This window comes from Ptiloglossa arizonensis, chromosome 5, assembly GCF_051014685.1.
Source record: "Ptiloglossa arizonensis isolate GNS036 chromosome 5, iyPtiAriz1_principal, whole genome shotgun sequence".
In the NCBI taxonomy this organism is placed as follows: domain Eukaryota; kingdom Metazoa; phylum Arthropoda; class Insecta; order Hymenoptera; family Colletidae; genus Ptiloglossa; species Ptiloglossa arizonensis.
Window position 1 is genome coordinate 26,369,870 of NC_135052.1, and position 14,815 is coordinate 26,384,684.

General features: G+C 34.8%; 3 protein-coding genes across 14 annotated transcripts; 1 reads left to right on the top strand and 2 right to left on the bottom strand.

The window, feature by feature from the left end:
- Positions 1-11: 11 nt before the first annotated feature.
- On the top strand, positions 12-4,392 carry LOC143147186 (uncharacterized). 7 transcript variants are annotated; one of them, XM_076312223.1, is made up of 9 exons: positions 12-379; positions 485-697; positions 772-953; positions 1,024-1,216; positions 1,619-1,790; positions 1,865-2,005; positions 2,228-2,403; positions 2,570-2,778; positions 3,175-4,392. In XM_076312223.1, the coding sequence occupies exons 1-6, from the start codon at positions 134-136 to the stop codon at positions 1,999-2,001; spliced, it is 1,143 nt and encodes a 380-aa protein (XP_076168338.1). In that variant the 5' UTR covers positions 12-133; the 3' UTR covers positions 2,002-2,005; positions 2,228-2,403; positions 2,570-2,778; positions 3,175-4,392. The 7 variants fall into 7 exon arrangements, with proteins under 7 accessions (XP_076168338.1, XP_076168341.1, XP_076168340.1 ...); XM_076312226.1 differs by having other exon boundaries at positions 2,694-3,057; XM_076312225.1 differs by having other exon boundaries at positions 2,694-2,778.
- LOC143147189 (uncharacterized) lies at positions 1,053-7,302 on the bottom strand. 5 transcript variants are annotated; one of them, XM_076312236.1, is made up of 8 exons: positions 6,945-7,302; positions 3,857-3,939; positions 3,636-3,788; positions 3,195-3,443; positions 2,838-3,055; positions 2,681-2,753; positions 2,509-2,595; positions 1,053-2,394 (listed from the first exon to the last, which is right to left on the bottom strand). In XM_076312236.1, the coding sequence occupies exons 4-8, from the start codon at positions 3,422-3,424 to the stop codon at positions 2,208-2,210; spliced, it is 795 nt and encodes a 264-aa protein (XP_076168351.1). In that variant the 5' UTR covers positions 3,425-3,443; positions 3,636-3,788; positions 3,857-3,939; positions 6,945-7,302; the 3' UTR covers positions 1,053-2,207. The 5 variants fall into 5 exon arrangements, with proteins under 5 accessions (XP_076168351.1, XP_076168348.1, XP_076168349.1 ...); XM_076312233.1 differs by having other exon boundaries at positions 3,195-3,788; positions 6,945-7,300; XM_076312234.1 differs by lacking the exon at positions 6,945-7,302 and adding an exon at positions 4,436-5,290 and having other exon boundaries at positions 3,195-3,788; positions 3,857-4,232.
- Positions 7,303-8,539: 1,237 nt separating this feature from the next.
- Positions 8,540-14,445, bottom strand: LOC143146763 (uncharacterized). 2 transcript variants are annotated; one of them, XM_076311368.1, is made up of 6 exons: positions 14,232-14,445; positions 13,495-13,716; positions 11,755-11,930; positions 11,155-11,313; positions 9,567-9,915; positions 8,540-9,051 (listed from the first exon to the last, which is right to left on the bottom strand). In XM_076311368.1, exons 2-6 carry the CDS (start codon positions 13,703-13,705, stop codon positions 8,891-8,893), a joined length of 1,056 nt encoding a protein of 351 aa, XP_076167483.1. In that variant the 5' UTR covers positions 13,706-13,716; positions 14,232-14,445; the 3' UTR covers positions 8,540-8,890. The 2 variants fall into 2 exon arrangements, with proteins under 2 accessions (XP_076167483.1, XP_076167482.1); XM_076311367.1 differs by lacking the exons at positions 13,495-13,716; positions 14,232-14,445 and adding an exon at positions 12,734-13,405.
- Between the last annotated feature and the right edge of the window lie 370 nt (positions 14,446-14,815).

The following is a 14,815-nucleotide window of genomic DNA, read 5'->3' on the forward strand; positions in this document are numbered from 1 at the left end:
TAACCTTGCGATTGATCGACAGATCCACGAATTGACAAACAGTCGTAAACATTATCGTTGAATCGTACCTTTTCTAAATTGATTAATGTATATTGTATTTTTTTTATTGTTCTCTTAAAAATAAGAGAAAAGAATGGAAATGGACAGTTCAAAAAAGAGAGACTCCGTGGAAATGATAAGGGAGTGCTTAAGAGAACTAACTTATCTGGAAAGAAAGGAGCATCGTACGAAAGTGTTAAATAAAAATCGCATAGCTTTGGGTAATATAGTGTCGGATTCATCATTCACGACAGAATTTGTTATTAAAAAAGCGAAAGAGCTTACAAAGAAGGCATTATCAATTGAGAAATATAAACAGTTACAAAATGCTCTTATACAGGTTAGAATTCTAAGTTTCTTGCTGAATACAATTAGCTTGAAATATTTTATATCAGAATATAGAATAAATATATCAATATTAATGTTAATTTTCATTCTTTTGCAGAGTGAGGAAAATGTAAATTCTTTTTTAAAAGTAAACAATATATTATTTGCTTTGGTACGTGATTTTTCTAGTAACGATCCAGCTTTGCAATTGGCTGCTATCAGTTGCTGTTGCAACATAGCACTGGGGAATGCTAAGGCATGTACTTCATTAAGCAAAAGCATCGCACCATATCTTATTACAGAATTAAACAGCTTAAATTATCCTTTATTGGTAGGTTATTGAGAAAAAAGTATAAAGTACAGCATGCAAATATATAATATAATTAATATTATCTATATCATTAGGAAGTCTGTGTTTGGACAGTGGGAAATTTAGTTGCTGGAAGCACCAAAGCTTTTGAAATTTTTCATGCACAAGATTGTTTGAAGTACATTATATCTTTGATGCAAAATTGTGATAATACTATTTTCCCTTCAATGACATATACAGCTGTGCATTATGTGCACGTTGGTTTTAAACAAATTCCGTAAGAATTATTTGTTTATATTATTAATTTTCAAAGTTTCAACTATTGCTAATTGTAAAAATATTTTTAGGGAGAATGAAATAATTAACCTTGTTAAAATTGCCACACAAAGAAATCTTTCTTTCGAAGATCCATACTTTGTTTGGTTGCTAGCTTTATTATCTTCACAAGTAGCCTGTAACATTTATTTACATAATGTGGTACCTTCAATAGTGGATTATCTATATGAAAATACTATAAATGGCATTACTGCTATAACAGTGGTATGCAACGTTTAAACAATATTTATCTATAGTACATTCAATAAGTTGAGTCACTAGCTACAAACAAATGTATATGGCAGCATTCAGATAGAACAGAAATGTGTTCTGCAGATATTGTAATATTTTCCATGCTCAGATTTTCGATCTGTTGTAATTGTTACAAAAATTTTGTTGCTCTGACAAAGTGCAGAGTGCAATGGTTTGACGTGTTTTATGAAGTGATATAAAATCAGCTCTGAGATTAAAAAATGACTTATATTTGATAACTTGTGATAGCTAATAATTGCAATTGTTATCTCTTTTTCATGCATATTTTTTCATTTATATCTGGTAACTTGACTTGTTAAATGGACTGTATATTTGTATAACATTTCTGATATTAAAAACTTATTTTTATTTCAGATCACAGCATGTATAAGAATATTAGCTAATACTATTTGTGAAACATCTGGTGATTTGGCAAAATTGTTTTTGCAAAACCCAAAGCATTCACAATTGGATTTAGAAATATTGTTAAATAAATTACTTTCATGTCAATATATACATATTAGAAAAGAGACTTTGTGGTTAATAGGTAATTATAAACACTTTATTGTTAAATTAGGAAGATAACTGTATGGATTGAACAAAAATAGATATTTTTTCCAGGCAACCTTTACAATCACAATTGTTCCAATGTTAAACAATGTATTCTAAACACTATACCACATTTATCATCTCTGAAGCAGGCAATTTTATCTACAACACAGCAAACTATGTTGATAAATGCAGATTTAATCGACTGAACAGGTATGCTGTTTTATAATATGTATATTAACTACAATATTTACATATATAACATTAATAATAATTATAAATAGTAAAATACCCTTCCCAATTTCATATTCTATGAAAATTATAAACTATTTGTAATACAAAAATATTAAAATTATTGTTGTTTGTTATAAATTACATTTATAATTAGTGACTCACAACCCTTTCAAATTAATTTTTAGTAATTCATTTTAACAGGAATAAATTGTCGTTCTAGCCCTATGGAAGTGCGTTCGTTCCTCGCTACATCTTCTATGCAGGGTACTTTAACTAAATTGAAATATATATGACCCATGATATTTGCTGTTGGATGTCTGGCAGCTTTTAAACAGTTATACAACGCTTCATCACAGAAGCAGTGTGACCTGTAAAAGGTAACAATAATATTTGACTGTTTTTATAATGCCATTGAAAGCAATTTAATAAAGGTGCACTACATATATGTACAAGAATGAATAAAGAAATTCAGTTTTTCATACTTAGTATATAAGGAGTAGTTGGTGAGATTGTATCGTGTTTTTTGTGCACGAATTTTAACAGGACAGAGGTCATGACTACGACAACATCTAAAAAAACAAAAACAAAAATTGAATTACAAAAAGAAGTACAACTTTGTAGCAATTGGTTCTGAATTTATTATCCCACTCTAACCTATCAATTTCAGCTTCTTGACCTAAATCATGATAGTTCTCGGCAATATCACCTGTACCGCACCACTTTGTTCCTGAAAGAACAACGCAAATTACGTGGCAAGTCTTCTATATAAAAAATACTTTGAAAAATATGCCTAAGAACTAGAAAAATTCACCTGGCAGAATGCCTGATAGAAGAGACAAGGAGCTACCCATTACCCGGGTACCCCTACTCAAAATACCCGACGACATTGAGGTCGTCAGAGTACCGCATTGTATTTTATCCAGCAACTCGCACTGCTGCATGAGTTTCGTTATCTCTTTGAAAGACACCATTTTCGGAATTGTCGTCGACGACAAGTTTCTTAAAACCTCATTGGCCTCGTCGTGCTCGCTGTAATAATATTACGTTTTACTTTACTGGTTCTTAGTCGGGTTACTGAATGCATTAATACAGTTTTTGTCTGTGCCATAACTTTCAATGCCTAAAACTAATTTTACAAATCATTTCAGGTTAAATAAAAAGCACTCACTATACTTCAATCAGGTTGCAATTCTGCAGTTCATTGTTGGCACTGACATCAACCACCGCTATCGTCTGATCGTGATAGTAGACCGCTGTTATCTCACCATTGTCGAACAAATTGGTCCTCGGGGTGACGCCATGCAACCCCTTAAATGTGTTCTTGAAGAAGATTGGCTGTTGCACACTGGTGGAGCTTATCGCCACGATCAGAAATAATATCCAGCCACAGGAACACATGTTGATCTCTTGAGCGGTGCTACAGAAATAAAGGACACTCTGTTTGCGCCCCATTCGCGTGATCTTATTATTCACATTATGGGGATTTTTGTGGCGGAAATTGTTAGATCATCGTCGCAACGAAATAAGGAAATGGGCACGGCAAATGTGTATTGCATCGTCACTTTAGTCACGGGAAAATTCGATCATAACCGCGATCGCTCTTCGTCACCTTGAATTCCGCTTAAGAATTTCTTCTGCTGTTCTGATTTATGTAGAAGACCGTTACACTGTGAACGTATTGCTACAAAAACGTGATCGCCTTCGATGCTTCGCTTTACGTAATGTCGATTCTTTCTTCCATAACTGTAACAGCTCAATCATTCTAAAAAGAATGTACATGGACAGTGTAACGACAAATTTGATTATTTTGTATTTCGAAATTAAGAATACCTGGGTAATTGTTTGAGTGACCATTTCTAATCTCATAGCATTATATCTTGAGAAGGAAAGTAAAATACATAGGTCGAGACCACCTGAAAGAAATTATCTTGTCTTTAACCGTTTCAATGCCAGGGGTTCTTAAAAATTCGTATTGGATCGTGCCATGTAGCGCGATAGCGCTTCGTTCATTTTTCTGCGAAAAATGCCGCTCGACGCAATTGCGCTGCTCTTTTTTTTTCGTCGAAATATGCCTCTCGACACGCTTGCGCTTCATATCGTTAGTCAGTTTTTAATTCGTAAAAGTTTAAGATAGAGCGTAGTTTGTAGCAGTAACATTACCGGTGTAAAACGATCAAATTTGATCACTATGCTCTGATAAACATATCTGTTTTAAAAATAATGAACATTATAGTAATCTTGTTTTATATCTATTATAAATAAAATATTATATTATGTTTTTTTATATTTTCAAAAATGTTGAAAACATATTTGTACTATGTAGAAGTATATGTAAATAAAAGTAAAGTAAATAAAAACTGCTTATTTATGTAGGTGGTTTACGATTATTTGAAAAAAAATGGTAATTACGAGAGGAAACTCTGATATGACTCGCGACGAACTACATTCGTAACCGAGCGCGTTGCGAATTGACAATCGTGACCAAACATCGTGGCACATTTCAGCACAGTACGTAAACAGCGGGATGGCACTGCGTTTAGGTCTTCCATCTCAAGCAAGTCACCTTCTCTCTTCATTGTAACATTATTCTATCAAAAGTGTAGTTGGCTAAAAGAGATACAGTACATATTATGCCAGCCTTGTGTGTATAAATCCTTAGACACTTTCAAAGTGTATTTACGTAAACAATAATTTCTAAACTTCTAACATTCAAGCTACTACTGTCTTCATGTTACATTCATTGAAAAATGTGCTGTATCTCTCATTTCCAGTGTATTATAGGGCGAAAGAAGGATCAATCCTGAAAATAATTGTGTGTTTTATTAGGTCAGACTTTTAATTTTTATAAAAAAAATGCTCCCTTTCCTAAGAAAATTATAGTATGGATGCAAGGAAATGTAGGATATGACTCATCCTGAAAAATACCGACACATGATAACTAGAATTGTGGTAGAGTTGAAGATCATCTTAGAGTTAATCGTTTAAAAATGATTGTAATCGAATTTATGAAGTCTTTACAATGAAAATTATATCAAACGCGAATTGTATTTTACTCGTTCTCACTATTTCAATTGTTTTTACTGTTTCGCACTCTCATCCCCGGTATAGTCCTATAACTCGAACGATTATCATTTCAAAGGAAGACAAGCGCGATTAAATTTTGTATACCTCCCTTGCATTGTGTCATAATTCGATCTCGAGCCAGGGATTGTATTGGACTTTTAAATATTTTTATACAATATTATTTTTTTTTCAATATTTACTTTTCCACTTTTTTTTATCAACAATATAACGTATTAGAGTAACGAAACAATACAATATTTTTATTAACAGTATTTAATTTTAATTATGCCAGAGTATTTTTTATTTATAGTATTTGTTACAAACAAACACATGATTAAATTAATAATATAACACCAACAATATAAATTAAAACATTATTTGAATAATATCGTGTTTTGGTTTCTAACAAATATTACAAGTAACAAATAATTTGTACACATTATATTGCAGCAAAAGAAAGTAGAAGTAAAAAGTAAAAAGTAAAATTTGAAAAAAACTTAAAAGTTTAATTATTTAACAAAATGTTATCATAAGCTGTTTGCACACAAGGTCAACTTGATCCGACAATATCGAAAGTATAACGTTTAATAGACATTTTTTATAAAAATGACTGGTCAGATACGGCTAACATTCTATAATTTGTTTATATTTATCGGTTTCTACACTTTCAGTCTAATCTCATTTATGAAGAGCATCTCCAGATCGTAGATTCTCTTGTAAGCAAAAATCACTCAACACAGTCCACAATTCTCTTAATACGTTCACTATGTTAATTTCTTTTGTAATGTTATATTATTTGGCACTAAGAGCTAATTATACTACGAATAATTATGGATTTTCACATGTTCATATAAGCTTTATAAACTTTTTAATTTCACTTTGCAAAATTTTGATAAAAATAGTGACAAAATTATGGATACATCGTCTTACCTCTTAACGAAGAATCAATGGTGTAATTGGATTAGTTATATATATGTACGTTTGATAAAAGAATAAAAGTTTGAATACAATTTTTAAGCAGTGAGGATTAACGCGAATACACTTTCTCTGTTACAAATTAATGTAATAGAACCACCTTGAAAATTATAGTACGCTTACGAAGAAAACATAGTGCTGTAATTTATTGAAAATTTATGGTAATCAAGAATTCGATGATATCTACAAGACAGTTAAACGCAACTCTCGGTAGAGTATCGTAATAGTTCGAAGGCTAGAGGTTCAACTATATCAGACTTGGTGTACAAAGTAAGGAAAAGTCATTGGGGGTGAGAAACAATTAGTGCTGGAAGTTTGGTTTTGAAAATCAGAAATGAAAAATTCCATGAACTGAACGCGTCAGACATTTCGAATGTCTTGCCGGTGGCAGTTTATGACATTACCTGCGTTGAAGTCCAGGATCTCTTTTTCGATATTTTAAAAACAATTTTAATGTACCATTTTCTCCCAATGTGTCCGAACTTGCAACGCAACGATAACTAACGTACACACGTAAGTCCGCAATTTTCACGCATACGGCAAATATTCCCAATAATAATATACATAAGTATAGAGACTATATAGATACACTTTTAACTTAAAGATAAATTTGCACGATCAAATATTTTCGAGCAATAACGCATGCAGAAACAAAATTCGATTCGAATGGAACCAATGTGCAGCAATTTTTATTCGTTCATTGCGAAACATTACTGTATAATTTATTCAAAGTATAATTTTTGTTCAACGACTAACCCGTAAAAAGTTGTTCATTTTTTATTCGTTACTCGAAACTGTCATTTTTTGTTTTGCTCGTGCAGTCAGCGTGTTAATCGCGATTTATCTTTCCCCCTAAATAACACCAAAGATAAGTTCGTACCTGACACCGATCTGTTTTATCCAAGGACATTCTCAACGATCGTTCTGTTTGTTTACTTTCCACGAAACGGAGACTGGCCCATCAGCGAGCAAAACCGTGTTGCCAAAACAATGCGAGTATTTCGCCCGAGCGTAAGGTTCTTCCCTGCGAATGCAACGACTTGTACATCTATAATGCACAGCGTGTTGGGAACTTGAATATCGCAGACCGTACACCGATCGATTCAGGATCGCGTATAGCGCGACGAGTTTCCAGAAGACCCCCGAAGGAGCAGACTTGGACTGAAGCGTGCGGTACGAGTCATGAGTGGAGAGAACAACGTTTACTCCCCACTGTGAGCAATTTTTTTTCGAACTTATCGAGCTGTTCTTCGAAGGTGTAACTGGCTCGCGTACCTACCCCTCCTTCCGTCCTCTTTCTTTCGCCGCGTTTTATCACGACGTTACAAGATATTGCTCCCAGGCGCAGATGATACGCGATTGGACGTATCAGAGGGGGGGACCCACATTCGGGGAGACTAGGACGAAGAAAGTGGGACGGAGCGTAGAGAATTATGCGACTAGTACACACATCGTTAGCTCATCCGGAATGTCTCCGTCGATTTGGACAATTCCAGAGAGAAACCTGCGGTGTCTGACTTTCGTTGAAATGTGTTAGTAAAAGAAAATACAAGAAAAAAGAGTCTTAAAATTCGACGAGATCGTCTTTATGGATTTGCTTCAACTTTTGCACACGTGTGGATCTATGTGGTCGTCATCGATTCCTGGTATCAATTTTCTATGTCTGTTGGGGTGGGGGAACAGGAGTGGAAGTTTTAAACGGTTAAAGGTATCTTGGTGGTACTTGCGTTAAAAAAATTATAAAAAATCACTACTCTCGAATACCATCGGTTTCTACGGTTTGTACACAAATTATCTTTTGTGTACCGGGCAATCTTTAGATAGAATCGGTTCTATTAGTTCGGTTTGCATAAAAAAGGTTATAATTTAGAAACAAGGTCGTACAAGGCTTACGTTTATAAAAAATTTTTTAAATTATTTTTATCTTCCTAATTTAATCTGAGCAAACTTTATCAAAATTATTCTAATTTATATATCGATTATACAAAAATAGAGTATACATGACTCACACATTTTTTATACAAATATAAATATTACATTTTATACTTTCGATTACATAATTAACATCCTTGTCCTAGTCCAGTCATATTTAATTGTAAATTCGTAAAAACTTTTGTATTAATGTGCAACTTCTTTCACGTTTGTATGTATGTATATAGTTTTATTTTTCATTTCTAACATTTTGTTTAGATTTTATTAAACGTTGTAATAAAACTTGCTCAGACTGCATTAACGATGAATTGTATTTATTTTCAAAGTCAAGCCATCGACCTACACTGGACGTCAATAATGTCTTTTCATTTCCAAAGGTTCCGTCACTTGATGCACGTACATTCCGATCGGAAGCAGCGTTATACAATCGATACGAGGTGTAAATTCTAAAGAAATAAAATTGGCTTGGGAAGTAAACGCGTGAATGGTGATTGCGTTCGTTTACGTTAAAATTTTGTAATAAACCACGAAACGAAAGCCATGTGACTTTGTGATGTATTTTTATTTTACCCTGAATTTATATTGTTTTCACAAACAAAGTGGAAACGAAGGCTTAATCGATCGATTTGTCGTCACGGGACAACTTGCGTCCACAAACGTCTTCGTTCCTTTTCGTCGTGCAACGTGATCGCGCGTGTTCCACGTGGGTGGTTTAATTCGGTTCATTCGTTCTAAAAATTTTGCAAGTCGTAACTGGAAACCTTCTGTGGCACGCGATAATGCGCACACAATGGGTACCTTTGACGACCGATAAACATTAACAATTTACAAACGGTGAGGTCGTGAGTGACGGCGATGAACGAACGCGCGACGCGAAACGAAAATTTTCGTTTGTTAAGACTGGCTCGATTTTAAAGATTGCTGCTCGTGAGACGGCGCGTTCGTCTTCGACGCGGCGTTCGCCGGATACTGATTTCCGATCCGAGTCGTGCTCAGCGTGATGCTTATAGGCGTAGCGTTCGAAAGTTGCTGCCGGACCGGGCACTGACGATAGCCTGGAATTAGAAACGTTTAAATAGTATATTGACTTGGAGAAACGATGCTGAAAATTGGGCAATAGAAAAATCCTTTGTTAATATTTAAAATCCGCAAACTGAATATTTAGTCACCTCGAGTTCGTATAACCTTGGAAGGTAAAGTTTTTATTCGGTTGAGGTTTATTATTTCACATAACCGGGTAGCATTATTTCACATAATTGGGTAGTATTTCACATAACCGAGTAGTATTATTTCACATAATCGGGTACTATTATTTCACATAACCGGGTAGTATTATTTCACATAACCGGGTAGCATTATTTCACATAACCGGGTAGCATTATTTCAGATAACCGGGTAGTATTATTTCCGATAACCAGGGACTGTTATTTTATATAATCGGGCACTCTTATACCAAATAATCGAGGATAATTATAACCGTGGATAATTATTTCATACAACCGGGGACAGTTATTTCACATAACCAGGGACTATCCTGTAGACACGGTCGTTGCGTGAATAGTGATTTTACCGGCGTGATGGGGGCCAGAGCAATGGCAGCAAATGGGATTGTTCCGAGGTCTTGGACAAAACTCGACGCTATGCGGTTCTCCGCATCGAACGCAACGGGGTAGATGTCTGCAGTTGGCAGCCATGTGCCAGAACCCCTGGCACCGATAGCACTGGAGGACCCCGTCCCCCGTTTGAAGATTCGTTGCCTCCAGGAAGTTGCTGACCATTCCTAAGCCAGATTGAAGCGGTCCACCGGCACTTCCGGTTACACCGCGCCACCAGCGTTCCGGGATGGCACTGAACCGGGCCGCGCCAAAAAAGTCTAAGCCCTGACGTAATAGTAGCTCGTAATGTCCAGCGTCGAGTACCTAAGATGAATATTTAAACGATTTAAAATTTACACTCGAAAAAAAACGGTATTAAGCAGTGGAATACTAATATTGAACAGCATTTCGTTCTTTGGTTGGCACACAACCTCTTTTGCATTGGTCAGCTTGTTGTGCAGTACTGCCAGAGTTGGATATATTTTTATTCGGATTTTATTGTATAATGAATAGTATTTTATTCGAACAAACTTTTCTTCGTGGATTACGAATAAAGTTTTATCGTGCCTCATAAACGAATGTTTATTTGGATAATAATTTACTCGAATAACATAAATGTATGAAAACGTGTTCGTTCGTTACGTGAACGATAAAACAACCTGTTACGTAGTAGAGGCTTTAGTTGTGCATGCATTTCACGTATCATGTATACCTGTGTAAATTGGTGCAAGGAATACGGGTATACGCGATACGTAGGAATGTGCAATACATGGTGTAATACAACGTGTAAGATTACTTACGTTTACATTATTCGTAACAGTCTCTTTTGGTAAAAAATATTTGTTTGTATGAACAACATCGATTAATTCTGAATATTTCTTTTTTATAATTAGGAATATTGTTACTTTAAAAGAATATTACAACTTCTGTAAAACATCGATCGCGTTACTATTTTCATATCAAAATATAAATTAATTTAATGAAATTATTTATTAATATTCAATGAATTTATATGTTTAATGACATTTATGTTTAATTGTATTATCATGGCTTTCGTTTATATTGTTAATTTTGATCAAACAATTACAATAATATTAAAAGAATTTTAACATTAACAGAATTTTGAAAATTATTTTGTTACGATAGGATTTGTAACTAACGCATTATGTTATCATAATTAAGATAATAAAGTAAGGTGACATCATCGATAACGGTGACAAAATTGCGATCAGTAGTGTTAAAACCTTACCTTGTCAAAATCATAGGTTTTACGATAAAAGCAACTTTAACTGTTTTGTTTATGAAAAATTCGTTAACCTTTTTAGCGATAAAATATTTCAATTTGAACTAAACAGAAATTTTTCTTCGTTAATATTTTTATTTTCACAAAATGGTTGTATATTAATAAAAAGAAATTGAAAAACACTATTGCGAATATTTATTCACAATTTTAATTGTTACTATAATTGTCAAAATATTTAAAATAATTAAAAAATTACACGTATGTATGTGTACGTGCTACTAACCCAGAAAAAGTTAAGTATAGTCAACGTTAACAGTTACCTCGACGCGGATGTATTGTCGCCAGCGTTCAATGCTTCCCGTCGCGATTCCTTGCTTCGACAGTGCAGAGTTTATATCTTGCAATGGAATGGCCCAGGGCACATCACGCAAGAGAACCGCTTGTCTGTAGCGAGAGTCCTTTGCCGAGAATCGAGCAACCTAATGCAGTACATATCACGCTGATCACTTTTGAACCATTTTCCGTTCGCAGCATGGCCGCGAAAAGAAAATGACAAAAAATTGGCACGCATATGCGGAAGAAGTCCCCACATTGAACATTCTCTACGCGACGAGAGATCCAGAGAAGCGTTGTGCAAGCTCGGTTATCTCTAGCTTTCGTTTCCAGACTTGTTGCGTAAGAGAAAGTGAAGAGGAAAACCCAGACGCTCGCAACGCGAAACAGCGATGCTGTATTTCACGATGCCCCGTTATTTTTTAGGTTATCGAAGACGTGAGTAAGTTTTTTGGATATGGAAAGGAAAACGTAGGCAAAGAAACTAAATTGTTTTACCATTAATTCCAAGAAATAACGGTTAGATGCCAAGATCACCTTGGTTTGTTTTTTCTTTTAATGAAATAATTTATCAATAAGAGAGATACTTGTACGGGTCCTTCGAAAACTCGCGCCAAGTCCCCACGTTGCAGGAGCTTCTCGGCGTCGGCTTCGCGTGCAAACGCCGCGATCAGACCACACGGTGTTTCAGACACGTGCCACACTGACAAGGGATCGGATGCACGAATCACTTCTTCCAGATTCGAACGCAGCAACTCGCCACCTGGCGTAATTTATTTTTCTGTACACAAGTACTATCTCCGCAATTTGTTCGCTTGTTTTTCTTAATCAAAATCGACTATTATATACAATCATTAAAAATTAAGTTTTAGGTGGATTTCAAACCGACGATAGTTTCAACGGCTCACAAGAGGAAACATGCTGCTCCCTGTTTACAGGGGAGGAAACATTACGCTATTGTACCTATCACTGTGTACTGTAATATGTTTGCACGAGACATGTGTCATAACGCAACGCTAAATAGCATACAACAGGAGGTAGGGTAAGGGAAAGCTGTGTATAGTTTCATGGCTTACCGTATACTGATGTTTCTCAACATCGTTTGCGAACTCATAAATATACATATAGGAAACACATTACGCATTAAAATAGCCAAAGAGAAGTTTGGAAATTTAGAATAAACCGAAATTTTTTATATAATTCTATCAACATTGTTTTGTGCTTATAACATGTTTATTGCTTTTCATTGTACTTTTGGTAAAAGTAATAACAAATAAAAAATATAACATAATTGTAGTACGACAGTTTTACTCCCAAGTCAAGAAATAAAAATGTTTAAATAAAAGGTTTAAATTAACACATATGAAATTGTTTAAATTAAATAAAATATTGTTAAACGTGCAAATATTTTCAAAATATATGAAAAAAATAACAATTTAATTCTACTTTGTGGAAAGTTTTCTTTTAGTGAGAGACCACAGGAGAGGGAAGTTGAGAAACACTGTAATAGCAGTACTGTCCTAAATGGTTGTTTATCTAGGCACCGACTTGCTCGGTATAACCAACCTAATAGTTTTTGCATTTACAATTCTTTTGTCACATATGTATCAATCCTTCAATTACTACAGTCCCGAATCCGTAACGGAGTCACTTTTAATTCACATCGATATTTCATTAATCGTATTCACGGTCGCACGAATCCTTTGTTTCTACCCTTTTCATAGGATCACTATTATCGTTCTGGAGGCGAAGAATTCGGCCAGCGAAATCAGTGACTCCGACACAAAATATGGAAGGTTAATTAAACGCATCGCATAATGTAAGTATTTACAAACGTTGCAAAAAAAAATGTAGTTCTCTCGGACACGAGAAAAGAAGAAAGTTTCCAGAACAGGTCACTGGCGCAATAAATACTGATTACGTCAGGTCTGCCCAATATTGCAGCACCTTATGCGATTCTATCTCCCTCTACGCCTCATGTAATATTGAAATAGGGTATGCATTAGAGTTGGCAAAATACTTGAAAAAGATTTAATTTTTTCAAGTATTTTGTTTAGCTTGAATTCCGAATACGACTTAGATAACTCTAGAATGTACACATAAGCGTATATTAACTAGCATTCGTACACTACTGTAACGGACAAAGAATGAGTTGGTAACAAAGGAAACGGGTTCCCTTTCTAGCTCAATTCTAAATAGAATTAAATTAAATAACTCTCTTAAGGAAAGGAAAGTATATAAATTTTAAGTTCACATTATGCAATATGTGACGACGACACTATTTATGTAATTAGAAGATTCGCTAAATAAAGAAACAGGCAATTTGCCACCTTGCGTTCCTTGCACTTGGCCTTGCAGACCGACAGTACGCGAAATGTAAAGGGAACACGTGAACTCTTCCTGACCGGAAACACGTGGTCTACCATCGCAGACATTGTTCGACGTGTTTGGAGCCGCGATCACGAACTGCATCATCGCTTCGACTTTTCTATCCTCCTGAGGGAGTTCCTCCTCCATCCTGTGCACTTTGTGCACCATCGAACAAACCCCTATAAGAAAACAAAAGGAAGTTAAAACTTTCGAAACTTGGTAAATTCTTTGTGCTTTTTATTGAAACACTTCAGTGCCTCGAAGTGTGTCGCGTCGCCTCAGCGAACGTGAGTTCCAAGATCTTCCAAAGTATCTCGATAGATGGAAGCTTCTGCGCAAACTAGAAATCTTGAGAACCGGATACTTAGCTATTAACCGATTAACCGGTTGGTATTCAGGTATACGGGTAATACGGTTACGGTTAACCAAATACGGTTGGTAGTTTTTATATTATTATAATGATACGGAATTTGTGCAACCAATTTCTTTTTATAAAAGTAATTAATAAAAATAAACTAATATGTTTTTATTTATAAGTTATATATATGTATATAAAAAAAAAAATAAATGTTCTAACAATATATGGAAACTTTTAATCTCGATCGGATGTTAAAATCTAAATAGAATAATTTATTTCACTCGTTAAGTTTTACTAATCTTTTAAATTTGAAGTACGAATGGGTCAATACTTAACATTACAGTATTCCTGGTTTGTAATAATTTGCATTGTTCAAATAATTTACATATATATGTTTTAATCAGTTAATCGGATATTCGGGTATTCCATTAAAAAAGGTTAAATAAAAGGCCATTAGTATAAACACGACCTTGGTAAACGTTTGTCCGATAACGCGTGCATAGAAAGAACTTTATCGACGGGTTTAGGCGCAATTGCCAACTCGCATAGAACATAGTATACCTAACGAAGTGCACCTTCTTTCTGCTAGAACGCGGTAGAACAAGGTATTAATGATCGAAAACAGAACGAACATTTATAGTCGTTTGATGGAACGCGAGGTTATAATTATTTCTTGGCACGCGAACGTAATACAAAAGGCACAAAGTTGTAGAAAACAACCGTATTATTTATTCTCAACGTTGACACTCATCCAATACGAAACTGTGTCCAATTCGTAATACGATCGAAACTACGATTTGACATTCAAAACTTTCACAATCGGTGCAGTACGCAGTGCACCGATTTCCTTTCACTCGTGCGCACGGATTACCGTTTTTCAACCATTTTACCACTTGCCAGAAATTATGGCAGCGGTAGAA

Excerpts from the sequence above, each read along its gene's own strand:
- LOC143146763 (XM_076311368.1), bottom strand. The coding sequence starts at position 13,705 with ATGGTGCACAAAGTGCACAGGATGGAGGAGGAACTCCCTCAGGAGGAT. Across the intron at positions 11,931-13,494 it reads AGTGCAAGGAACGCAAGGTG|GTGGCGAGTTGCTGCGTTCG; the intron begins GCAAATTGCCTG and ends AAATTACGCCAG. Across the intron at positions 9,052-9,566 it reads CTCTGGCCCCCATCACGCCG|GCTATCGTCAGTGCCCGGTC; the intron begins GTAAAATCACTA and ends TTCTAATTCCAG.
- LOC143147189 (XM_076312233.1), bottom strand. The coding sequence starts at position 3,478 with ATGGGGCGCAAACAGAGTGTCCTTTATTTCTGTAGCACCGCTCAAGAG. Across the intron at positions 2,596-2,680 it reads CAAGAAGCTGAAATTGATAG|ATGTTGTCGTAGTCATGACC; the intron begins GTTAGAGTGGGA and ends TTGTTTTTTTAG. Across the intron at positions 2,395-2,508 it reads AACTACTCCTTATATACTAA|GTCACACTGCTTCTGTGATG; the intron begins GTATGAAAAACT and ends TACCTTTTACAG.
- LOC143147186 (XM_076312224.1), top strand. The coding sequence starts at position 134 with ATGGAAATGGACAGTTCAAAAAAGAGAGACTCCGTGGAAATGATAAGG. Across the intron at positions 698-771 it reads GCTTAAATTATCCTTTATTG|GAAGTCTGTGTTTGGACAGT; the intron begins GTAGGTTATTGA and ends CTATATCATTAG. Across the intron at positions 1,791-1,864 it reads AGAGACTTTGTGGTTAATAG|GCAACCTTTACAATCACAAT; the intron begins GTAATTATAAAC and ends TATTTTTTCCAG.